General features: G+C 45.2%; 1 protein-coding gene across 4 annotated transcripts in view; it reads right to left on the reverse strand.

Annotated features, from left to right (window-relative positions):
- UBR4 (ubiquitin protein ligase E3 component n-recognin 4) overlaps positions 1 to 24,644 on the reverse strand; it is a 68,302-nt gene that overhangs the window by 1,762 nt on the left and 41,896 nt on the right. For all 4 annotated transcript variants that reach the window (XM_052691787.1, XM_052691786.1, XM_052691784.1 and 1 more), the window contains 35 exons: positions 24,273 to 24,417; positions 23,616 to 23,701; positions 23,172 to 23,259; positions 22,850 to 23,043; positions 21,758 to 21,997; positions 20,506 to 20,644; positions 19,789 to 19,914; positions 19,491 to 19,619; positions 18,785 to 19,128; positions 18,485 to 18,575; positions 18,019 to 18,103; positions 17,612 to 17,739; positions 17,249 to 17,378; positions 16,857 to 17,014; positions 16,443 to 16,552; positions 15,828 to 15,969; positions 14,955 to 15,036; positions 13,857 to 14,030; positions 13,554 to 13,675; positions 13,006 to 13,203; positions 12,820 to 12,900; positions 11,089 to 11,176; positions 10,626 to 10,753; positions 10,070 to 10,177; positions 9,800 to 9,919; positions 8,942 to 9,132; positions 8,434 to 8,607; positions 7,821 to 7,920; positions 7,268 to 7,486; positions 6,925 to 7,038; positions 6,504 to 6,646; positions 6,122 to 6,247; positions 5,431 to 5,625; positions 3,650 to 3,874; positions 16 to 106 (listed from right to left, as the gene is read on the reverse strand). In XM_052691787.1, coding sequence (XP_052547747.1) covers positions 16 to 106; positions 3,650 to 3,874; positions 5,431 to 5,625; positions 6,122 to 6,247; positions 6,504 to 6,646; positions 6,925 to 7,038; positions 7,268 to 7,486; positions 7,821 to 7,920; positions 8,434 to 8,607; positions 8,942 to 9,132; positions 9,800 to 9,919; positions 10,070 to 10,177; positions 10,626 to 10,753; positions 11,089 to 11,176; positions 12,820 to 12,900; positions 13,006 to 13,203; positions 13,554 to 13,675; positions 13,857 to 14,030; positions 14,955 to 15,036; positions 15,828 to 15,969; positions 16,443 to 16,552; positions 16,857 to 17,014; positions 17,249 to 17,378; positions 17,612 to 17,739; positions 18,019 to 18,103; positions 18,485 to 18,575; positions 18,785 to 19,128; positions 19,491 to 19,619; positions 19,789 to 19,914; positions 20,506 to 20,644; positions 21,758 to 21,997; positions 22,850 to 23,043; positions 23,172 to 23,259; positions 23,616 to 23,701; positions 24,273 to 24,417 — 5,014 coding nt within the window. The remainder of the gene's footprint in view (positions 1 to 15; positions 107 to 3,649; positions 3,875 to 5,430; positions 5,626 to 6,121; positions 6,248 to 6,503; positions 6,647 to 6,924; positions 7,039 to 7,267; positions 7,487 to 7,820; positions 7,921 to 8,433; positions 8,608 to 8,941; positions 9,133 to 9,799; positions 9,920 to 10,069; positions 10,178 to 10,625; positions 10,754 to 11,088; positions 11,177 to 12,819; positions 12,901 to 13,005; positions 13,204 to 13,553; positions 13,676 to 13,856; positions 14,031 to 14,954; positions 15,037 to 15,827; positions 15,970 to 16,442; positions 16,553 to 16,856; positions 17,015 to 17,248; positions 17,379 to 17,611; positions 17,740 to 18,018; positions 18,104 to 18,484; positions 18,576 to 18,784; positions 19,129 to 19,490; positions 19,620 to 19,788; positions 19,915 to 20,505; positions 20,645 to 21,757; positions 21,998 to 22,849; positions 23,044 to 23,171; positions 23,260 to 23,615; positions 23,702 to 24,272; positions 24,418 to 24,644) is intronic.

Raw genomic sequence — 24,644 nt, forward strand, 5'->3', positions numbered from 1 at the left:
TCATGATTCTCTTACCTTGAACATGTTGTAAATGAGATCTACGAGGGCCCAGAAGAGAAGGCCGGAGCGGTACGTTGCGTATTCCTTCACCGCCTTATCTGCCAATCTAGGGAGATAATGAAATCCATCTCGGAGTTAATCACTTTATTATGCTTTGGTAACCCATGTGATGAATAGTGTGAAAGCTGAAACGGCCCCAAAGCTGTCAATAATGTGTGGGAAACGGCTCTTGGGGAGCTCTGCTATGTGCTCTTGGACACAAAACAAACCTTGGGCATCCTGCACTCGTTCCTGTGGCTGGGAAATTGCTTTATGAGTTGTAGCTGCTGTTACCAAAGCAGGTGAACCAATAAAAAACGTGTTTCATGGGGAGAAATCAAGCAGAGAGGGAAGTGGACTGCTAAGGTTGAGTAGGAAGTCAACAGCAAAGCTGGGAAAATAATGCACAGCTCTCACATGTGTGTCCACTAGCTGCAGTTTAGTGGATTCCCAAAGAAATAATGAAACATGGGTCACGGGCAACAGCAGAATCTGATCCCAGCCCCAAAAAGGAGCCTTGGTGCAATGGAACAACTTCTGCTTAACGCTTCTTGATTCCTGTATGGCCGTGGGAAGGTTTGTGCCTTGGGACGTCCACCAGCCTGCTACAGAAATGCTACAAAAGCAGCAGAGCTGCCGTGGTGGCACCAACTCCCAAAGCTTGTGGGATGAATCACCAACAGGTTGTGGCACGGCAGAGCCTCCTGCCAGCAGCTCTCATGCCTTTGGAATTCTCTTGCACGCTTTCCTCAGGTACAGCTGCCTCCGTCACCAGCCACTTCCAATCACCACTCAAAAGCTTTGAAAATGGCCTTTTTTGGGTATCCAGAAACAGCCCAGCTGCCACTGACAGCAGGGAGCAGGACAGAGAGTATGACAGAATGCTTTGAGTTGGAAGGGACCCTTAAAGGTCATCTAATTCAACTCCCCTGCAATGAATAGGGACAGCTCGATCATCTGACCATCAGCTGCAACATGCTGCTGGGTGACAGCTAGGCTTAATTATTTAAAGGCAAACCAATTAGTAAAGGTGACTAAGTTTACATGGGAAGAAGAGCAATGTAAAGCGAGGCTAATTCTAGGCTCCCAAATACTGCAAGCCAGAGCTTCTTTTTATGTGCCTGGTTTTGATCTAACTGCTGTCTGCTCCTTTAATTGAAAACTAAAAGGCCCTTGTGGGGTCAGTCTGGGTAGGTTCCTTCTGGAGCAGCTGCTCCATGTAATACTGCTACCTGGTCACTCACATGAGCCATAGAACCATGAAGGTTGGGAAAGGCCACTAAGATCTTCAACCATCAGCCCATCACCACCGTGCCCATCAAACATCCTCATGTGGGGAGGAGAAGATGGGGTACAGTCTGTCAGAATTCATGAGCCCCACATTTTTGGCTAGGCTCTCCCCAAATCTGTCTCACACTGTCTCAGCACAGAAAGGGTGCTGAGGTTACAACACCTGGACATGGGCACCATTTACCACCTTCACTTAGCACAGTGTTTCTGCATCCTCAATAATGAGATTTCCAGGTCCTTTTTGGGAGCTGGAGGTGATGCTCAGCTGCTTTCAGATGCACTGATAGTTGCTATAGCAACTCTCCTGCATCTCTACCAGCAAGAGTGGAAGTGGGTCCTTGTTTCTATTCAGCATTCCAAAGTGCTGTGAACAGCAGCATTTCCACTAACACTCTGCACTGCTTCTAACAGGGAATGCTAATTTTAATCTCTTGCATACAGACATATCACCCTGTTATTACAGACACAAGCTTCCTCTCCACCTCACTGCCGAGGTACTGGCACTTATCTGTGCAGAGTTTCACTGTCCATCACCCTCCTCCTGATTTCCCACAAGAATAAATAAGCTGAGACCTTGGAAATCAGAGCTGGTGTTATCAGAGGAAGGCTTTGTGCTCTCTTAGTCCGCAGGGATTAAAGAAAGCCCTTGAATAAACCTTGACATAATTCCCAAGAGCCATTTCTGAGCGTTCTCCCCTGCAAACCCAGAGACTGTGGGGCTGGTGGAGGATCCTCGCACTTCAATCTGCTTTTATTGCCTACGTGCCTGCAGATACGTTTGGAAAGAAACAACACCACGCACAGGGCTTTCAAGAACACCAGCAAACCCACACAGGGGTTCTGCTTCACCCTTCTCTTCTGCAGACCACATGAAAGCATGAGCAAGCAACCCTCTAAGATAGCATCTCCTGTAACTGCTGCACCCCCTTCCCAGCACTCAGGCAGAGGAATGGGAGCCAAGCACAGAGCAGGCTGAGCTGGAATGGCAGAAAGTAACACAGCAATCAATACAATAGCCCCTTTAATGGCAAGGAAGCTCTTTTGATGCCTCTAATAGCATTGATGCACGCTGTGTTGTATGTAACTACAATGTAATGACTTTATCAAACACGTAATTAATGTCATCAGAGCAAGAATGCCCTGTAAGACGACTTAGAATAATAATGAGTGCATTCCTAATTATGACAGCTATTTAAAATCATCTTTTCAGAAACTGGAATTCCCCTTCCTGCTCTGGAAATATTTCCTTTTGTCAGGCAGCAGAGCCACTTATTCTCGTACTTCTCAAGTGCCTGACAGCTGCTATTGATTCTTTTCTTTTTTGAAAGCAATGGCATTTGATTTCTATTTCTATTTTTCTATTTAAGGAAGCTGTTGCACTGATCACAGAGAACAGAAGGAGCCTTCTCACAAAGGGAAGCACAGAAAGTTTTACTAGGAAAAATTTCTTCTCTAAAAGAGCAGTGATGCATTGGTGCAGGCTGCCCAGGGAGGTGGTGCAGTCACTGTCCCTGGAGGTGCTCAAGGAACACAGAGATGTGGCACTGGGGAACACAGCTTACTGGGCATGGTGGGGGCGGGCTGGGGTTGGACTGGGCAATCTTAGTGGTCTTTTCATAGAATCATAGCATGGCCTGGGTTGAAAAGGAGCACAGTGCTCATCCAGTTCCAACCCCCTGCTGTGTGCAGGTCACCAACCAGCAGCCCAGGCTGCCTAGAGCCACATCCAGCCTGGCCTTGAATGCCTGCAGGGATGGGGCATCCACAGCCTCCTTGGGCAGCCTGTTCCAGTGCCTCACCACCTTCTGAGTGAAAAACTTCCTCCTCATATCCAACCTAAACCTCCTCTGTCTCAGTGTAAAACCATTCCCCCTTGTCCCATCACTATCCACCCTTGTAAACAATCATTCCCCCCCCTGTTTATACGCTCTCTTCAAATACTGGAAGGCCACAATGAGGTCACCCTGGAGCCTTCTCTTCTCCAAGCTAAACAAGCCCAGTTCCCTCCAATCTTAATGACTCTGCTGCTGTAGTTCTATGAGTTCATCTATGAATGCATCACAGTAGTGATGGATGAGAATCTGGGGGGCTTTTCCAACCTTAACAACTCTACCATCATCTGACGGATCCACTCCCCAAATCACCCAAACTCAGCACTCCTGCTCACACCTCTGCAACGCTGAACACAGAGCTACACAGAAAAGGTTGACAACTGCTATTCTAAAATACTCGTGTGCATTTCCTCAGTCCCCCACAAGCTGCCCCGTGCGGCTCTGACTGCCATGGCAGTGACAGGAAGGAAGAGCTGCTGGTGGCTGACCTGCTGGCTCCCCCTGGTGACACCACCCTGGCGTGGGAGGTCACCAGGAGCCTCTTGAGGATCTCCACTCTCATGGCTTTCCATTTCTCAGGGGGTGAGATGTGCAGTGCCAGCACGGTGTAGTAATGGGGCCCATCCACCTCGTAGGCACTCTCCAGCCACTTCTCTCTGGGGTGCTCCATGAAGCTCTGGAGGTTCTTCTCCTCTCTCGACGTTGCTCGAGTTCTGAAACACAAGAAAAAGCTTTAGCAATTGTTCTGGCTCTTGCATGCTGTTTGCTGCTTCTCAAATTCATCCAGTGCTTGAGTCTGTATTTGCTCATAGTGAAGCATGCAAGCCCAGCAAACTCATTTCCCTGGAGCAGCATAAGTATGAGAGGTCTGCAAGGCAGCTGGCAGTGCTCCAGGAGGACAGTAATACTGTAAAGCTATTTTTCCTTTTGTTAGGGGAAAAAGTCAGGCCAGGCATCCCATGTGTTGGGTTGAACCTCTGCCCAACTGACACTAAGCACAACTGCTCCTGCTGCTCCTAAGCCAGACCTCAGGATCGATCTGTGCAATTCATCTGCTGCAAAAGCAATCAAGGAGGAGACACGGGCCAATTCGAAACCAAAAAGATGGTGTGCTTACTGTAAGCTTCCATATTTATACTCATGGATGTATATTTGTCTCCTTTCCCTGCTTCGATCTCCTCAGAAGAGCTGTGTAAACACCTATGAAGATGTGCAGCCCTTTATCACAGCCCATTGCTCTGCTGCATGAAGTCTCTTAAATTTAGCTGTGTCCTCCCCATCAGGAGGTACCAAGCAGTATCCCTAGCAGATAAAGCTACGTCTGGGTGTTCTGCGTAAGCCACATTTGCTACATTATGCAGCTGGTAGCCAACAAGTAGCTCTATTTTCTACATTTAGTACCAAACACATCTTTAGGGGAAAAAAAATTGTGTCTGGAAAGGACATAATGCATTTTTATGCAACAGCCACACAGCGGGTGCTGGGCTCGCTGGTGCCACTAAGAAGACTTACAAGATGAAAAGAATAGTTTCATTTATTTGTCTCTCGAGAGACTGAGAACAACAATAGGACAAGGATCTGGAGATAGATATTAAAAACAAGAGGCAAATTGCATTAGAGCCAAAATGCTGATTAGTTCCAGGCGGCAGAGATTTCACTGCACTCCATTTGGAACGACCTCGGTTGAAGAGGCATTTGTTTTAACATTTACAGCCTCTTATCATTAGTATTACCTTTCAATATCTAACTGCAGAAATAAAAGGCATTACCTTTTGGCACTGTATTATCACTTTTTGCTGTATTATCAGAACCAGCTCATGTAATCAAAAGTACTTTGGTATCTAATCATTCGGAGGCTTAGACACAGTGTCAAGCCAAAGTCTCACACCTTTGCTTTGTATAAAGAAGATATTGCTGAAACACTTCAACAGAAGTGTTCATACATTGCTGTCTATTGCTAACAAGAAATTTGATCTTCAGACTGTCTTGACGTTTTGACAAACCTGGTAAAAGCAGAACCAAAACCAACAAGACGCATCAGACAAAAATGACACCTAGGTTGCTTTCAGCTGACAACAATTACCTCCTCACGGGGTCTCCCCACTGTTTGCTCCAGAAAATGAAGCTGGCAGCGTTTCTTTAATCTAATAACCCTTTTGCTCACCCCAGAGGTAATAATTACACCTAGAATGGGGGTGTAATTATTGGAACCTAATTCCCAGTTGCCCTTCCTCATGCAGTTCCCTGCTACTAAGAGGAAGATACTGACGTGTTGAGGACGTAGAGCACCGTGTGGATGATGTAGGGAATGAGGTGTATGTTGCTCTCCCTTCCTCCTCCTCCAGTATCCACGCTGAATGATTGCTCCATAGCAAAACGCAGGAACAGCAGTTTAATGTCATGGACATTGAGCTGGTAGGTGGGCTCCCGCTGCCCCGTGCATTCTTGGAGGTATGTGTTGTGTCTGAAAAACAGCAGTCAAGTGGCATTTTCATGAAAAGTCTGTGAAGGCTTTTTAATAAAGTTTCTTCTTCCACACTGTGAAGAAGTTAGAACTCGGAATCTTAGCAATTATGTCATAGCAAAGCTCCATAGAACACACGGAATACGAAGATGCATTTGATTAATCTCCCCAAAGAGAGGCTCTGAGTTTACTCAAGCCAACCCAACTCCACGTGCATACACACACAATTTCCTATCAATGCTATTTTCCTATGTCCAGGGCTTGAGATACAGCTCCTTGGCTGAAAAGCATTAGAGATGTTACAACTCCTAACTTCTAACATGACTGTATAAAAGCCCCTCAACAAAGTGAACCAGAATATGGACTATGGGATGATCAATCTACAAGCATTCTAGATAAGTGGTCAGGACACTGCAACTCATTCAAATCTACAAAAGGATTCTGCTGGTCTCACCTAACTCAAGTGCAAAACACCATGAGAAGTCAAACTACTCACCGTGCTAAGCAAGTAGCAAAAGCAGACTCTGGCACATGAGGTCCCCAGACTGGCAGGAGCCCATTACACTTGGTGTTGGCATTTTGTAGGGCTGCACTCTCCCACTCTTCACGGCCACGAGCAAGTCTGTATTGAGAGGGAAAGCCACACACCCAGGCAAGTTAGAAGCATGCAAGATTTTTTCAAAGGAACTATGAACAACTTGGCAATTCCACAGTTTAAAATGCAAACTTCAAGCCTGATGTGCATTCAGCACATTAAAGCAGACTGCAAAAGAGAAGAGCGTGGCTATCTGCAGGCTGCAAAGGGACAAATTCCTAAGCAAACCCATTATAAGGCCATGCACGTGAGCACCACGATTCTGCTCATCATCAGAACGTACCGTACAGCTGCAAGGTGACAGTCGTAATGGACAATGTTGAAATGAGAGACTGTGCTGTACCCCTGCTGCTTTCGGGGCTTGTTCTCAAACTCCTCTAGTGCAACACGCTTGGTGAAAGTATAGATACCTAGGACCTTTGTAGGCTGCAAGGACAACAGTCATGTTAGAGATCATCCACGTTTGGAACAGTTCACTCTTTGTGTCGTTTTGACACCAAGTTTCACCTATCCTAGACACACTGAGTACATTTTTTTCCAGCTTTCACTGGAAACATGCTTCCACATCCCAACCGCCTTTGAACCCCAAGAACCAAACCTGGCGCTTCCTGACCTCCCACAGCCAAAATGCACCCAGCCCTGTGAAGCTGGATGCTGAGTCCCCTCAGGTGGTGAGAGTGCTTTGCAAACGTGTTGCACTTTACCTGAAACTTGTATCCTTCCCGGCAGATGCAGCAAGTCAGGCCTGGCTCTTCTATGAGCTCCTCCATCTGCTTAAGCAGTGCAGTCTTGGTCACCACCTGACCCTTCTCATTTGTCTGGAAAAGAAAACCAGCAGCACCGTCTCCACCACTGTGACAGGAATGCCCAACCCTTTTCCCAGCCTGCTATTAGCAACCATATTTACTCTCCAAGCAAACCGTGGGCTCCAGCTCTGCAATATTTGTCAATAAATCATTTTACACAATTCCTCATGTGACAGTTTTAACAGGACAAAAACCAAAGACCATTAGATCACCAGTTGTCATCAGTGCAAACAGACATTACCGTCATCCCCAGCGTGCCCAGGGCCTTCTGTCTCATTGCCATGGCCATACGCTTCTTCTCTGCCCGTGTCTCCTTCCGGGCAGCGTCGATCTTCTTATTTACCTCCGGATGTTCCCTCAGTGCCTCCAGAAGATTCTCTGCTAATGTCCCAATCCCTTCATCACTCGACACCTGCTCGAGCTTGTGCAGGTTGGTAATGGAGTCTGTGCCTATCAGCACCTAGCAGAGATTGAAACACAGCACCTTCTTCAGAAAAAGGGTGCACACGATGGTGATTCCTCTTTCTGATCCACCCATCACAGCCAGGCAGAAGCACTGACCTAAAAGAAATCTTTGGCCAATGGCAGTGACTTAATTTATTCCTACATTACGGACCCTAGGCCTTAAAGCCATGAACAAGCTGCCTCTACACTGGCCATTACTGTGATACTGTCCCTCTCCAAGCTCAACAAAAAGCGTAGAGTCAAATATTATAGAAAAACCTGCTCAGCTATGACCACAAAATGCAGCATACCGAGCCTGTCACGCTCAGCTTTGAATGTGGTCTCCTCACCTGTGTAGCAGGGTGCTGCGTGGCAAGTCCTCGGAGCAGGCGCAGGATAAAAGGAAGTGCAGGTCGAGATAAGAATTTCTTCCATATGTCTGCATCCAAACTGCACAGAAAAGAAAAAGGCAGCAGCTGAAGGGCAGTCACCCATTCCAAAAAGGCCGCTGGCAGTCAGCCAGCTGCACAGCTTGCAGAGCACAGGCACAAGCACCCCTCCCCCTCTGTCCCTTCTCCATTAATTAATGAACTGACATTCACACTCTCACTTCCATGTTGTGCACGCTAATAGCCAGACTGTCAACTCTTAGCCTTGGGATTTATGTTTGTGAGCTGCGCAGCAACAGCAAAACCTCTGTTCCAGTGTCATAGGTATGGAACAGGCAGAAAAAAACTGGCACGATACTCAGCTGTGATGGGTAGCAAATGGGATGACTGCAGGCTTTTTAGCCTCTCTCTACAGTAACATTTTCTCACTGGATCCTCTGCTTTTCAGCTGTACCAAGTCTAAATGCTTCAGAAGGTGGACTTGTTAATAGCTGTCCTGGAAGATCTCTGCATTTGGCAATGCAGAAATGAGACAAGGCTGTCTCATATTATCAGATTAAGTAGTGACTCTTACTTCTTTGCACTGGGAATGTGTTTTTTCATGTAGTCAAGGGCGTTCTGTGTAATCCCCTTCTGGAGGATGAGGTCTTTCAGCTGATGGCCGTTGCTGTTGTTCTTTATTCCTGCTGCTATTTTACAGAAGCAATCTAGGAAAACTTTATCATCTCCACTATGCTCCTCATCATACCTGAAAGAGGAGAACAAAGGGTGACTTGGAGCTTCTCCAAGAATCTCTGCCTGTAATTCTCATTACATTATCGTTGAAGGCATGTACATACCCCAGCTCAAAGACTCAGAAAACCAATTCAGACCCCTGTCATCTCAGAATATACTTTAAAGCACCGTTATCCAAGCTACATGCTCACATAGTTGTTTAAATGGCTAAGAAATGAAATAGGAAATCAAGCCTATGTACCAGGAATCTCTGAGGCTTTGTATTACACCGAAGTAAGCATCAGTAAGGTATAGATCTACCAGTACCTCTGATTTCACATGTTTTTAGTTGAAATATGACAACATACTTATCAAAGTTACAGTAGGGCTTAAACCGATCCACCAGGATCTGCATTTTCTCCATTTCCCCAAAGGACAGGTAAGGGATGATACGTAACAGGCCCTGCAGGACACTGAGGTTGGAACGGACAAAGGTGCTGTTAATCTGGTCGAGCAACATCACCAGCTGATCTTTGTCACCAGTTAGAAGGAGGTTACCCTGCAAATGAAAAAAAAAAAAGCATGATTTACGTTCAGGAATAAATCCACAGCCTTCAAGGAAACCCCTTCTTGAAGGATTAGAGTTCTAGACCCCGATGAAGGAAAAATTCCATCCTAGTTTCTGAACAGTTTATGGAATGGTTGCAAAACTCTCCTAGCTGACACCTAACTTTTTCTACCTATCACTGTTTTCTAGTCTAAGAATCCCAGCCCAAAGGAAGGCAGATTCCTATAAAACAATAGCTTCAAACGATGAGCAAGAAACACTTCTCACTCTCAGTGTACTTGAGATACAGCTCTTATCCTCAATTAGCTGTAAAACCAAGCATGTTTTCAGTAGGTACAAAAACACTTGACAAAACAAGGCAGAGTCGCGTCTTTTCTTGCCTCTCATTGCTCTGTGGCCCAAAGCACCAGGGAAGGGATCCAAGCAGTGCTTACTAACCTGCACCTGGACCATGTAAGAATCATCCCAAATAACTCTGCAGTGCTTTTGGTTCCTCCTGCCCTACCTTTGAGGCCTGCTAAGACATGCCAGCAAGCATAACAAGGGTTAGGCTCCTGTTTAGCACACCTCTACAGCTCCTGAAGCTCAGCATCCCTGTAATAAGATCCTTGAATCCCAGTCAACATTTTCATTTGTGCAGTAAGCCCCAGGTACTCACCTTGTCCTCACTTAGAGGTTCTGCATTGGATTCATCCAGTATTATCTCCATTATACTGAGCACTTGCTCTGCCACAGCTGCACCTCCGCTGTCCTTACTTTCTTGCTCAGCCACCAAAGCCTGGGGAAGACAACAGCAGTGATTGAAACAGCAGTCCAGCGGCACTTAAGATCTCTTGCAGTTGTCAAAAATAAGCATGACAGTCAAGAGGCAGTGTAAATTCACTGGAGTCCATTGAAAGCATCTCATGGAAGTCCAGGATGTCCTTACCAAGTTGAGAGTTCCCAGCATGACATTCAAAGTGTTCATCTCTGGCTTGACCAACTGCTGACGATTTATTTTCACCTTCACGCAGTAGCTGAACAGTTTTAGCAGCACCTACAAAACACAGAATGTGTTCCCTAGGGTACCTTCAAAGTGAGCACTGGGATTTTGCTGAAGCTAAAAACACTGGACAGTAGAGAATGATTATAGAAACAGAATGACTGGGTTGGAAGGGGCCTCAAAGCCCAGCCAGTTGCAAGCCCTGCTGTGGCTGGCTGTCCCACACCAGCTCAGGCTGTCCAGGGCCCCATCCATGACCTTGGGCACCCACACTTCTCTGGCCAGTAGTGCCAAGGCCTTACCTCAAAGCCAGTGTAAAGAATTGTTACCAAAGGGGAATGAAAGAGGAAAAGGAATTACTTTGTGGTTTTTTTTTTGTAAATTCATAAATTGTAACTTCTGTTACAACACTTAATAGGCAACACAAGGCAGCCAGCCAGAAGTGGAAACTCCACTGATACTTGTTATCTTCTGACTCCAAAGAACAGAAATTGAGACTCACGGTGAGGAGGTGCCGGCCTTGCTTGAAGTCCTTAATTCCAGTCAGCCTGTTGAGCATGCACTCCAAGCCTCCACACTGTGCCATGACACCTGCCATCTTGTAGACTTCTTCCTCATCCTCCTCTTCATCTACAGGACCAGAGGCGGATCATGAAGGCAAAACCAGAGCACAGTAGTGCACATTTACCAACAGTTCAAGTCACATCAACTGTGTCAAATTTCAAAGGGCTTAGGAGCAGGAAGATGAAGGGCCAGGCAGAGCAGCCACGTGCCATTGCCAGCGTATGTGTTTAAAGCACAGACTTGAAGTGCTGCTCAAATCCTCCTCCACGCTAGGTGAAGCAGGTAAATGCAGCACAAGGAATGTCAATCAACTGTAAGCTGTGGGGATAATAGTGTCACTGCTCTGCAGCGAACTTCAGATTTCAAATCTAATCCCAGCTTTCAGGAGACAAGTGCATTACCAGTGGTGGAGTCGAGAGACTCGATGAATTCCTCAGTTGCATCTCCTAGTAACCCTCGCATGCGGTAGATGATCCTCATTGGCTCCCCCTGCAAGGAAGGAGAGCATTATAGCAACTGTGCTCCTGGGGAAACGCATACACACATCCTTGACTTGACAGCTGATGGTAACATGGAGAAATCTTTCACTCCCTCATTCTCCCCTTACTGAGATGAATTAGGAAAACAGTAAAGCCTGCAAAAACCTCAATTAATCATCTGTCTGTCTGTCAAGTCAGATGGATAGCCTGTAATAAACAGCCTCCTTTTCATGTTTCCTCCAATGGTTTCCTTGAGCACCAGTGACAGATGCAGGCAAGGAAAACGTGTTCATCTCTAGAAAAACATCAGCATTTCACAGCAACTTCTCTGAGGGTATTCACAGCATACCTGGGAAATACAGGGACCAGGGAATGAAGCAAGAAAAGCAGATTGGATGAATGCTTTCAAGCAGATAAAATCCGCAGTGATGGAAAATGGAAGAGGAGCAGTAGAAGCCAATTTAATGTGCTTTTAGTAAGGTGGGATGTTATTACAGCAGTACAACCAAACCCACCAAAGGGCTGTGCTTCTGCCCTGGGAAAAGGTGAGTTTTCCAGCTGGAAATATCGACTGTATATTGCTAAACTTTCCATTTTAATCCATAAGTCTGAATAAAAAGCAGAAAAGAAAAATCCCAGATTTGGGAGCAGGAGACCTTGCTAGAGAAAACCTGTCAGAGAGCTGCTAAGCCTAATGTGGAATAAGCAGTGCTTAATGTCACAGCAAATACATAAGCACAGGGAAAGCCCCGGGGGGAAGATCTGCTCAAAGGCCACGCAAGAGACCAGCAATTAACACCACAGGGGCCCTGGTAAAATGGCAGATGAACAAAAAAGAGCCAGTGAGAGACAAGAGAAACAAGAAGGGGCCTGAGGTTGCTTTCTTGTGAGCCTGTCTATTTCCTAGGGAACACGAGCTGCCACTCCAGAAGTGCTTTGCAGAGGTGCTCACAAAGGAAGACAGATGAAAGCTGCTTGGTGACAGTAATGCTGAGCATACTCTGCCTCTCCCTGCCACACTGCATCTCAGAAGAGCAGAGCTTTGGGTGCTGCTCAGAAAGGGCACGTGGGCTGGGGCAGTGTGTGCCATGGGGGTTCTCATTTCCCTTTGGGACTGCACTCAAGTTCAAGCAGGTCCTCAGTAGTTGAGATTGGCATCTCATTCCTGTGTTCAAGCTGAACAGAAATGCAAAGCAACATGGAGCAACGTTGGATGCTCTCTCTGTATGAATAATTTGGGCTCATCTCTGAAGTGCAGACTGATGGGGCAGACAGGTGCCTCAGACTGCAAGCACGCAGTAAGCTGCCATGTGCACATGGAGGGTGAAATGTGCTTTGAAAGGAAGGGACACAAAGCTCGGTCTCTTCCCTGTTGGAAGCTCAGAAAGTTAGTCACTCAAGAAGGCAGATCAGGCATCTGATATACTACACAGGTAAGTCCAGCAGACTCAGCTGGGTCAGCATTATGTGCCTTTAAATCACTTACATTGCAGGATTGACTAACAGTCTATCCAAATAGAGCAAAACAGGCGTGAGCAATTATATGAAGAAATTCTTTGTAGGAAATAAATACCAACTTGTGATTTATCTGTTCTTGATATCAAGGATAAGTGCTTTGTGCCTTAATGTACATATATATAAGATAACACATACCTCGTTAGTAGGACACCACACCTTTTTGTAGACCTCAGCCACAGGTAGATCCAAACTGATGATCTTATTGTTCACCAAAAGCTGAAAGAGGAAAAATAAGAGATCTAGAACAAGCCCACAACGCATCAGCTGCCTAGAAATATCCCCATGCATTTGTGCAAGATATCCACACTCGTGCATTCTCACCTCCATTCCGCTGTCATCCTCCAGCAGAGCTACCAGGTCACAGTCCTGACAGATTTTGTTCTTGATGTCCCTCATGAGTGGCCCAATGCCAGGCTCATTACTGCTATAGGGATTTCCTGGCATTCTGCCCTGCAAGAAGTCTTCCTGCTGAGGATCTTTCTCCAGCGTTACAAAGAACTCAGTTACTTCATTCTCTTCCTAAAGAACAACAGGGCAGAGGCAAAGTAAAGGAGTTTCCTCCTAGCCACATTCCTATTCCTGCATTCTTATGGCAGCAATTAGCAGGATGTCCCTTAAACATAAAGTGCTTCCATCACTGGTGTATCCTGCTTTACACTGTCACACATACATCACTTAGTTAACAAATTCCTGAAGAAGAAATACTGCTTTTTGTTGCATGCCAAAGCAGGAAACCTCAATATTAAATTCCCCAAATAGGGCAGTTTTACATTGGCTCACAGTAAATCATTACCATGGACTATTGCTTTCTGACAATATGCTAGCACTTCTGATTTCATACACCATGCTGCAGCCATCTGTATACTCACAGGATAGATAATACTGCATAATCTCTCAAAGATGAAAACTGGAGTCCTGTAGTCATCCAGGCTGTAACGTTTTGCAGTCTCTATACATACTGCCATAAATGCTTTGGTTTCAGATTCTGTGCCTGCCAAGAAACACAAGTATTACAAAAGGCACAAGAATCAGTATAAAACTGGGGTCCAAGCCACAAAAAAACCCCAAAACAACTTGCTATAAAGTTCCCCTAGGGAGAAGTTCTTCACGTGGCTCTGCTTTTCATCTTGCCTGACTCACAGCCTGTATTTAGGGAACCAAGGTGGCTTTACCTGTTGTCATATCTTCCAGCATCTCCAGCAGCATGTCCTGGGTTTCATCGATCAGCTTTGTTCTCTGCACCACTAACTTCCTCAAACACAGGTACCCATTCAGGACAGTACCCACCAGGCGGCTTTTGAAGTGTCGTTTGATGGACTCCACCTCCACAAAGGAAGAGAGAAGGCCTACAAAGCAGTGAGATATTCAGGAAGAGGGAAAGAGAATTTGGTTTGCTGGCTCTGAATTTCACGTGGCCAGCAAACTGGGCAAAATAATATAAAACAGCACGATGAACTGGCTTGTTCCAACTCCTCTTGTCAGTTTGTGGTTTAAAACTCAAAGCCTATGAACTGAGTGGTTGGAAGCAAAAATCCTGGCCTGCAAAGGCTGTCTATAAATTATACCATATGGGAACATGATGAGGGAAATGAGGAAAAGGTACAGGGAGTTTTTTTTCTTGTGAGATAATTCAAAAGCAAATGACTGCTCCCCTTGCAATGTTTAAATTGCCTCTGATGATGCCAGTCATCAGTTACATCACCACACTCCTTGTTCCTACAGCAAAGAAAAGAATCAGTGGACATTTGGATTCTTTCCCATTACATTTATCAACATGTCTTTTCTGGCTAGAAGCCACGCCTTATGGGTTAGTCCATTCATTTCTGAAGAATGTGCAGGATGATAGAAAAAAGAGCAACCTCTTTTACAAGTAGTTAGTATAAAACACTCCCATTTCCAAGAAAATGGGAGTGGAAAAAAGCATACATCAGAAGATTAAAAAATGAAAAGCTATGATACATTAAGTGAGAAACAAAAGGTAGTGGCCCCAGGAATCACAGTGGTCAATAAATACAATCAAGAAATGGAGGAGAAAAGTGATATGACAAAGTTTACTCATGATACATTACCACAGTTCAGGTAACTGCATACTGAAACTGACCACAGAAGATATAGAAAAGTCTACTTTGGGACTGAATGCTGAACTGATGGCAAAAATCCAGTGCTGACAATTACAAAACACTGAATCACTTCTCAGAAATTTCATTATATGCTGTGACAGAAGAACGATCCTCCTGCCACTAATCCTACTGCACGAATTGCATTGATACCTGTGAGACTCTTCAAGGCATATCCTTGCTGCAAATCAGTGCTGAGCGTTGCTTCCTCCAAGGCAAGTAAGCGAGCTATTTCCTGAAAATAATTAACAAGTCCATTAGGACAACAAACTGCAATGTCAATACTGATGAGCTGGTGAGCATCTCACAGACTGAAACCTAACGCACACCTGACTTGTGGGGTGCAGAGGAACACAGCAAAAGAACAGAGTCAACCACAGACAAACTACAACTGCAGTGCAGCAGTGAGAAGGAAGAGGAGAGAGAAAAACTGATCCAAATATTCTCCTTTATCTTCTTCCTGGACCCACCTCATGGCTATGGGCACTGCTTTGCTCTAAAGGCCCTCCATGATGGACTCAATGGCCTCCACTCCCACTGAATTTGTCACTTCCTTTGGAGTGCAGCTGGGAGCAGGACACAACATCTAAGTGCTGAGACCTACTTCTCTGACAAATGCAATTTCAATGTGTTTCCTCTCCAGCAGTCTGTAAATTCACTTTCAAGGAACCTAATTTTCCCTTGCCATGAAGAGCTTTCAGAGTCCAGCCTGGCAGCTGAGACAGCTTTCAGCTTGGACCTGATGCCAAGTCAGGGAAGCAATATTTATACCCCTTAGCACAGCCGTTCACCTAGCAGTTAATTATGTACTGGCTAGTTTACACAGAGGCCTTCTACTGCTGGGGCTAAAACCACTGCAGCTGCTTCTGTTCAGAGATGACAGGGCAACAGTGTGAAATTCATAAACCTGGCAGTGATCAGCAACTGAACAAAGAGCTGAAGATACGAAAACACAAAAGCCAGATAGACTGACGGGCCTGGGACAAGCTTTCTGCTACTCTTTAGTTCCTCCAAACATGTCCATACCTTGGTGATGAGGCTGCCAATATAAGGCAGAACACCTCTGGCTGCCAGATAGACTTTCCAGTGGGCAGGTTTGATGAGTTTCTGGTACAGTGCCAGGTACTCAGCAGCACATTCACCAGCAATGCTCAGCTCATCCAGGTAGCTGGTAAAGAGAAGCACATGCTGACAAGCAACTCTCAGGAACAAGTCCCCCTCACACTCTATCCTTCCTCCCTAACAGCATTACCAGTATTCATTACTTACTGCTAAAGTGAGACTTTGTCCCAAAAAGATGGTGACCAACTGTGCTAACAGTGTCACTTGTGCTAAGTTATGTCATGTTAATTAGAAGAGAGTTCTCCTGTTATCTTGCTGTCTAAGAGACCAGGAAAATTATCTCCACGCAGCTGAATACCATCTGCTTACCTTTGGAAAACACACACTGCCAAGCAACAAAAAAAGGTCTTCCTAAAAAAATATCCACCGAGCTAATTAAGTTTAAGAACCCAGCACAAAACAACATGCCAATCAAAAGCATATTATAGACAGAGGTGATAAAAGAAGAAGGGAGTGATTCTCACGGGAATTAAGAGAAAAATAATTCTGGAGCTGCCAAGTGTGGCATCATGGAAATACCTCGTAAGGAGATCAAGGACCTGTTGTTTGCGGCTGGGGATGGTAGCCAGAGCTTCCACAATGGTACATGCAGCCTGCCTTGCAGCTTGAGTGGCTGGAGTAAACAGTACCTAAAGCACAAGCATTAAAAGAAGGTATCATTTGATGCACAGAGATAAACCAGAGATACCTCACCAGAAAGAGACAGCACACACTGCGACAGTTTGGTGACTCGATGGCAGTGTTCACTTGTTCTTCTGAAGACTTCATTCTAAGAGAATGCCTACATGATGTTCTACATCAAAACATTTCTACCACTCACTCATCCATACAGCATGCAAAATATGGCAAACTACCAACATTCCCTGGTGGTTAACTGTGCCCCGTGGTGCTGACAGGCCAGTGCATCACACTGGAGCTTTCTCCCATGTTTACCTGTCGCAACCAATTGTTGTGTCCCAGCTTGAGATCCAGAGGACAAGTTCTCTTCCCACGGCGACTCATGAACTGTTTCCACTTCCAAACATACTTTTCTGACAAATAGAGCTGGTGAAGCTCTGCTTTGCTAGGAGATTTCCCATTGGCATCTACACCTGCAATATTGATCACAGCTCAAGAGAAATGTTTATCTTCAGGCACAGTGCATTTTCTGCTCAGAGGCTGAGCAACGCAGCTTAGAAAGGTCAGTGCTGCCATCTCCACAGACTGCATGGTTAAGTGTGAAGATGATATCAGATGGCAGGGACAGAAGCCAACACAACTCGACAGAAGTACATGCATGTTCTTCCACAATATTGCACAGAACAGAGTTAAAAACACAGAACTACCTCTGGCAGGGAGGCACTTTTTCCAAGCTTCATACGATGCTTTGGGATCCCTCTTAAGCCACAGTTGAGCTTGTGCATGGATTTCATTGCTGTAAGGCTTCACAGTGGTGAGAGCATCTGCAGGCACATCCTAGCAGACAAAAAAAGCTCCTGTGACTCTTGACAAAGCCAGAAACTGCAGCTAAATTACAGTCAAGGAGCAGACAACAAATATTGCCTTTATCAGAATTATAGCTGTATTCAAACATCTGATCAGATGTACTTGATTTCACAAAACTGGTGGGAGCACCAAGTGCTTGCCCCTAAAAAGCAGACTCTAATGAGCTCATTTTCAGATACTTTGCTCAAATTCTGGGGCAATACCTTGTTTTTCTTGCTGGTTGGAGCAGGTGGTTTGATCAGCTTTTGAAGAATGCGCAGGCACATGAGTGTGATGTTTTCAACAACCACTGGAGTCTTAATGTTCACTGCCATCAGAAAGAGGCTGAGAGCTGAAAGAGAGACATGCTCTTGCCACCAAGATCTGCACATGGGTCCCCTCCACAGCTCTGTACAGCACCTCAAAAGTGCTTGCAACAAAGTAAGACCTCCTATCCTTAAGCAAAGCTATCACGTTCTCATGGAGCCAAGAATGGAAAACATTCAGTTTTTTTAAGCACTTCCATATTTCTATTTCTTAGCACTCCTATTTCAAGATCCTGGAGACAAAGCGCATGGACCTGGCTATAGCATTTAAAATAAAGCTTTCACTTTCAGCTGTTTCAACTCACCACAGCGTAGTCGGAGCTCCCAGCAGCTGTCTTCCTTTGAGATGGAGTCTGTGAGCAGCAACATCTCATACTGGAGACTGCTAGCCTGTAAGACAGACAAGAGTAAAAGCTTAAGAAGGTGATACAGCAGCCTCTTTTGCTTTCTGGTATTTAAAAATACAGCTTTAAAACACATTGATCTGAGTACATCTAGTCCCATCCCCAACTGAGATGACAGGCAGTCATCTGAGAGAGCTGCAAGGTGAGCTACAAACCACAGCTAAGGCATGTGGAGCAGTCTGAGGAAGCTCAGGCACGTTACTGTAATGTAATGTTGTACTTTACCTTCATTCCTATCAAGACACCTGATGTATTACAGACAGATTATGATAACAGAGAAAATGCAATGACTGGAATACACCAGCAGTTGTAGAGGGTCAGGAAAAAATAATAATAAAAAAACAAAGAAAGCACTGGAGTCTCTCACCAAGTCTGGATTTGCCCAGTGTCCCTTCAGGGCTGCAGAAACCTTCCCGATGATTAAATCATTCATCTGTTGCGTGGCTTCTGGATTGTCCCTAATACCAGAAGGAAAAAGAGAACACTGTTACGCTGTGCTCCTACTAAATACCAAAAGCTCCTGGGATTTCAGCTTAGCTCATGACAAATACACAGCAAGCAGTCACCGTCCACAGTTTGCTGATGCCAGATCTCTCCCCTGCACAGCTACACCTTCCCAATTCTGCTTTTACCAGAAGAGGGCTATGAGCACTGAAGCAACCCATACCTGGTCAGAAGGCACATGAGCTGACGGACCTCCTCCCTCATGGCGGCTGCGCCCCGCCGCAAGTTGTAGTCAAACAGCTCTCGGATAAGGCCTTGGGACACGAGGATATGCCTGATGGCAGAGTTGGTTGCCAAAGCCCGGAGCAATGTTATGCAGTGCTCAGTGACAGCTGAGGCACAGCCGTAACACTTTGTTGATGATGTGTGGCCACAGCCTAGAACAGACAAGGCACGGTACTGGCTGGCAGTGAACGTGGGTTGGACGGTGGTCCGTGAGGATTTGGTTGCTGCCTCTCTCTGTTGAAGGTCGTATTCCAGGAGCTCCTTCCGAGAGGCAAATACTTTCTGGAAACACAGAATTGAAAATTGTGAAGCACTGCACAGTCACTAAACTTATTTACAGGTTACTTCCACTGTACACTTTATGGAGACACGTTATGTTTTACACAACTCAAAATCCTTCACGTCAGTGGCAAACCTGGGAAATTCATTAGAAAGGAATTGGGTCCCCCATTGATGTCCCCCATTGATGCCACCCATGGGTGCCCCGGTGCCATTGATGTCACCCACTCATGTCACCCCCTGCTGCCACCCGGGGGGGGGGGATCAGCCTAACTCCATCTTATCTGCTCTGTTTTAAGGCTTGTTGTCCACATTAGAAGTGGAAGGAAACCCATGATCCAAATACCAATCAAAGCATATCATACCTGGATGATTTTGGAAAGTTCATCAAATGAGTTCTTGCAGTCACCACAGTACTCCTGGGCTAACTGCAGTATGTATCTGTTCACACTAGCTGAGGTAGAACTGATCCCTCCACTACTACCAGATTCATCCTGGAACAGAGGGGAAAATGAAATGCATCACGTATGGAAGGTACACACAAAAAACAATCACTACCCTTTGAGGCAAGGGCCTTCAGCTGTCCTTGGCAATATAAAAGCCAGTGTCCTGCCTGCCTTCTACAAGGGTTTTTCTGTGCAAAATGCATTTGTCCTTTGATACCTGGGGCTTTTCAGGAGCTGCCTCATTCACTTTGCACAGAAGGTTTTCCAGCTGTGGTCGATGTCCCATTAGCTGGTGATACACTCTGTCAGCTTTGTCCAAGAGGGTGTTGATGTTTGTTACTGCCTAAGAATAAAAGAAGAAAGGAAACTCTTGGTTTATGTTCAGAAAAGATTTTTAATTCTACTGAGCTACCCCTCCAAGTTTTCCCATGTCTTTTGAACTTCTCTGTGTTACTGGAAAGTGTGAGCTCTGCTTCTTCCACAAGTATCCAGTGTGCAACACCGTAATCTGCACACTCAGACTTTGTGACAGGCCACAATGACACCACATGTACTGCAATGGGCTCCTCTTTCATTAGCAGGGCTCCTCAGACGGGATGCTAATGTACAGAGCACAACCCAAATTAACCCAAAGAGATGCAGTGCTAGATGGTTTGTATGCAGAGCACTGAATAATGTCTTTGCAGAATGATCTACTTAGTGGATGAAGAGAGTAAATAAGGGATTGCATTCCATACTTCTCAAAATGCCAGAGACAAGAATGAGGATTTTGAGAGATCACCAGAATTAAAGAAAATGCATTAGTCAGTAAAAAGCATTGAAGGAGCACTGCTTTTCGTGTTACTCCCAAGACAGGTGGGCCTCTGATGTCTCTACATTGTTGACTTGGCCTAGAGATACAGCATTTCGTTAATGAATCTGCTATTGGTCCAACCTTCTTTCGATCCTCCTCATTCTCTATGGGATCCACTGCACAGCAAGGCTTGGCATACAACATGAAGTCAAAGCGTGCGTATTTACAGAACCCACAGGCATTGCAAAGGAAGGGATCCTTCTCGTCGTAATTAATGGACCTGGAATGCAAGCCAGGAAGGTCAGAGAATGCAGCTGAGCTTATCGAGATAACTAATAATAAAGGGGAATAAAGCAAGTAAGCTCTGAATGCACTCATTAATTAGGTAAAGAAGGATGGCCCCCAAAACATCTAACCTACCTTAAGGAAGCTGCTATGAGCAAAGCATACGTGGTATGTGAGAATCAAAACCTAGGCACCAAAAAATCCATGTAGAAGTAGTGCATTCTGAGCAGTAAGCAGAAACAGGCTTGAGTTTGTGCCTAACAATCCTGCTTCAACAACAGTAACTCCCAGCAGAACGTCAGATGAGGACACTGTGCCCTTTATGAGGACACAGATTAAAAGAAACAGTTTTGTAAGGCCTGGGCCCTGAATAGCTTTCACTCTCTACACAGTTGCAGTGGGACTAGCTGCAGCATACTTAATATCCTCTGCTACAGACTAGAGTAGCATGACATGAACTGGTTTATAGCTCCCATATTTCAATATAGGATATGGAAACCTTTCAGCAGAACAATAATCAACTGATCTGTGCAAAGAATCTGCTGAACAACTTGGAACCCCTGCAGATTTGAGAGGAATGTGGGACAACACGATGGGAGAAGAGACTCCAAATGAGGCAACTAAACTCACAAAAGAGGAGGATTTGTGATACTGTAGTAAAAGCCTGAATAGCACACAGTAAATTACACCCTGAGCCCTGCTCTGAATGAGGAGAGCACAACAAAAGCTATGGAAAGACAAACCAGCACAGTCCATCCTGCACGCCACGTCGGGAATCCTGGGGGGAACCCCCCCCCCACAACTGAACTCCAGTCCTGCTTTAACCAAGGAGGCCAAAAATAACCTCCTCCTGGGAATTTGCTGCTTTAAACTTCTGAGGGCTTGCTTCAAAACTTCAGCATTCTTTCAGCACTGTCGCATCAGGTTTCCTTTGTTTGCCTGCATTAATGCTAAATCCCTCTGTAAGCCTGTTTTATACTTCTCGACTAATTTGATTGCGTGCTCCTATTAACCAGAATGGTGCATTTCAATAGCAGGGTATTCTGCTGAACATCCAACGTGAGCAGCAGCACGAGGGGCTCCGTGAGGAGGAACTGGGATGACCTACCTGCACTTGTGGCACTGATACACGTTCTCACCACAGTTCCCACACACCCCCGGGTTGGCAGGGACGGACGCACTGCACCGAGGGCACTGCAGGGTCTCCGTGGAAGCCTGGTAGTTCTCATAGAAATCTGCAAATTCAATCATCAGGTTGGAAGCCACGATGGGCAGAGGAAGGTCGATCTTTACCTCTGTCTGGCCTGGGGTCAGCTGGACCTTTTTGGCTTTGTGCCATCGAGCTGGCCTGGGAAAGAAAAGAGAAGAGCACGGCTTTCCAATGGGGAAGAACCCTCCTGCCCACGCACAAAGAGGAGCCAAGCACAACTACCTCGGCTCCAAATCTACTTTATATGGGATGAATGGAGAGCTGTTCTAGGATTCGCTGCCTTAGCTTCTGTATTGACATGATATGTAGCCAGAAATACATTTTAAGCCTTTATCCTCTTCATAGAGAGAGACTGTTTAGGATTAGAGAGCTGTTGATGCCTCATGGAAGAACTTTAATTCTACAGACATTTTCTAGGGATTTTCACCTCCATTTTTTTTTATTAGTAAAGACATTTGCATGAAAACAGGATATTTATTTCTAAAGATCTCATCTACTCCCACTGCTTATTCTCAACCTGAAGTCAGAATCCTCTCTTTGTGACATCATAATCCTCTCCACAGCAGCCACTTGTGATGTCACAGAAGATTAAGACTTCAAATAAGCAATAAGCAGCAGGCACAGATTAATCCCTAAGCCAAAGAGATCTGATTCTGGTGAGAAGATCTCAAGAAGTGAGAAGGGAAAGCATATAAGCAGAACTGGCTCCAGACTGAGCAATGCACTGAAAGAGAGTGGTTTTTCCTGAGTACATCAGCACTTGAGAGCAAGGCCATCCATCTTCTGATTTTAGTCCTACTATACAGCTTCAAACAAGCAGAGTTAACACTTTCAACATTCCTGGATGTGTTGCAAAGTCCAAATTCCTTCCTGATTCAAAATCCCCACGAGATGCTCTTGATACTAACACTGGTTTCCAAATGTAACACGTTCAACCCATTCCACCTCACCAGAAATCCTAATGTCAAACACACACATGGATGAACATACTTGTTTTTCAGCTCCACTATGGCTTGCACTGTCCTGTTGTTGTAATAGAGGTTGATGGTTCGGACCATTTTGGTGCGTTTCAGGTCTCCTATCTTCACTGTCACTTTGCTGATGGTGTGGCTGCCAATCAGCTTCACCACTTGCTGGGTGGTCGTATACCGGGTATCCACTTTAATGGAGGAAAGCTTAATGTACTGAGAAGACAAAAATAAGGACACACTGTCAATACGATCACATCTCCCAAAAATACAGAAACACAGCTGCTGTAAATGTTGGGATCCCTGTGACTAATTGGAAAGGGCTTAAGAACAGCAGTACTTACACAGAAGGGCACCTCTGGATTGTTGCAGACAAGGCAAGGATCACTCTCTAGGTAATAGCCATCAAATTCCACCAGCCCAGACAGCGTGCTGGAACAAAGAGGAAGAAAATAAAACAATTAACCACCAAGGTATGACTGAGAACACAATTAACAACTTGGCAAATCTATACTCTCCAATTGTTCCTACTATTTTCTAATGTACCAAAAAGGAAAGCAAAAAAGCTAAAACTACTGCCAATAAGGCATATATTTATTTCCTTTCACGTGGCAGATTCTCTCTTTTTTGCTATTCTCTCAAGGCCAGCTGCAGCAAGCATGTAATCTCAGTAGGGGTCCTTCCTCCACCACAGTTTCATTAGAAGAACTGGGTATTGCTCTGTGGATTGCAGCTCATCTGCTAAAAAGCTCCTTCAGCGAAATGGATCAAAGGCAGAAGTAACTCACTTGTAAATGTTGGAGTTAGGGTGGTTGGTAAGAATGTGGTTTTGAGTCCGGAGGATCTCCACAGCCTTCTGGGAGTATTCCTTCAACTGAAATACAATTAGGAAATATTCTCTGCTCAGCAATTTATTTTTTTTTTAATGCAAAGATTTCTCATCACGTGCCATGCTCCGTCCCCCAGACGATGTGTGCACTGTACCCACAGGTATTTGTGTGGTTAAGTCATTGCCCAAGAATGTAACAGATCCTAAAATTAGACCTTTACCACAACAACAGTGCTGTTTGTCACAGCCAATGACTAGAAATGTTTGCCAGGATTCATAGAACATTTCCAGCTCTTTACAAACACACACGCAATTACCAGTGCATCTAAACTATCTGTTCTCTGTTTGTGGCCCCTTAAGAAATTCCACCACTGCCTTTGTTCAGAAGTCACAGTTAAGAGATGAAATACCAAATCTGTAAATCGGAGCTAGCATTAGAGCTAGCAGTACTTCCCCCACAGAATTCCCAAGGAACAGTTTTCAACCCACAACACAACAAAAGAAAAATCCCCACTCTCCATTTCAAGGAATCCAGCTGTACCATAAATGAGCACTTAGAAAACTCTTAACAGCTGGACCTGAGATGCTGTTCAGCCTCTTCTGAGTGACACTGTACCTTCTTCTCAGTCTGCTGTGTTTTCAGAGAGAAGTATCCCAGGAGATCTACAAACTGGGCAGCCTTTCTCCCATAGGCTGGGAGTTCTGGCCAGATTGACCACATGAGATCCAACAGTAATTCTTGCTGAGACTTGTTAGAGTTCCTGTTGGACAGATTACAGATCAAGTAGGCTTGTCAAGATAGCTACACTGACAAGACAGCTATACACAGAGGAAGGAAAATATATTTACAGTTCAAAAAAGGTAACTATTTCTTATCCTGCCATATATGAGAGTTCACAGAGTCAAATGTCAACTCTTCCCATCACCAGCAGTGTTCCAGCACTCTTCGAAATGGAAGAGCTCTATAGTAACAACAGACTGCTGAGGG

Source organism: Tympanuchus pallidicinctus, unplaced genomic scaffold (genome assembly GCF_026119805.1).
Source record: "Tympanuchus pallidicinctus isolate F22 unplaced genomic scaffold, pur_lepc_1.0 scaffold29, whole genome shotgun sequence".
Classification (NCBI taxonomy): Eukaryota; Metazoa; Chordata; class Aves; order Galliformes; family Phasianidae; genus Tympanuchus; species Tympanuchus pallidicinctus.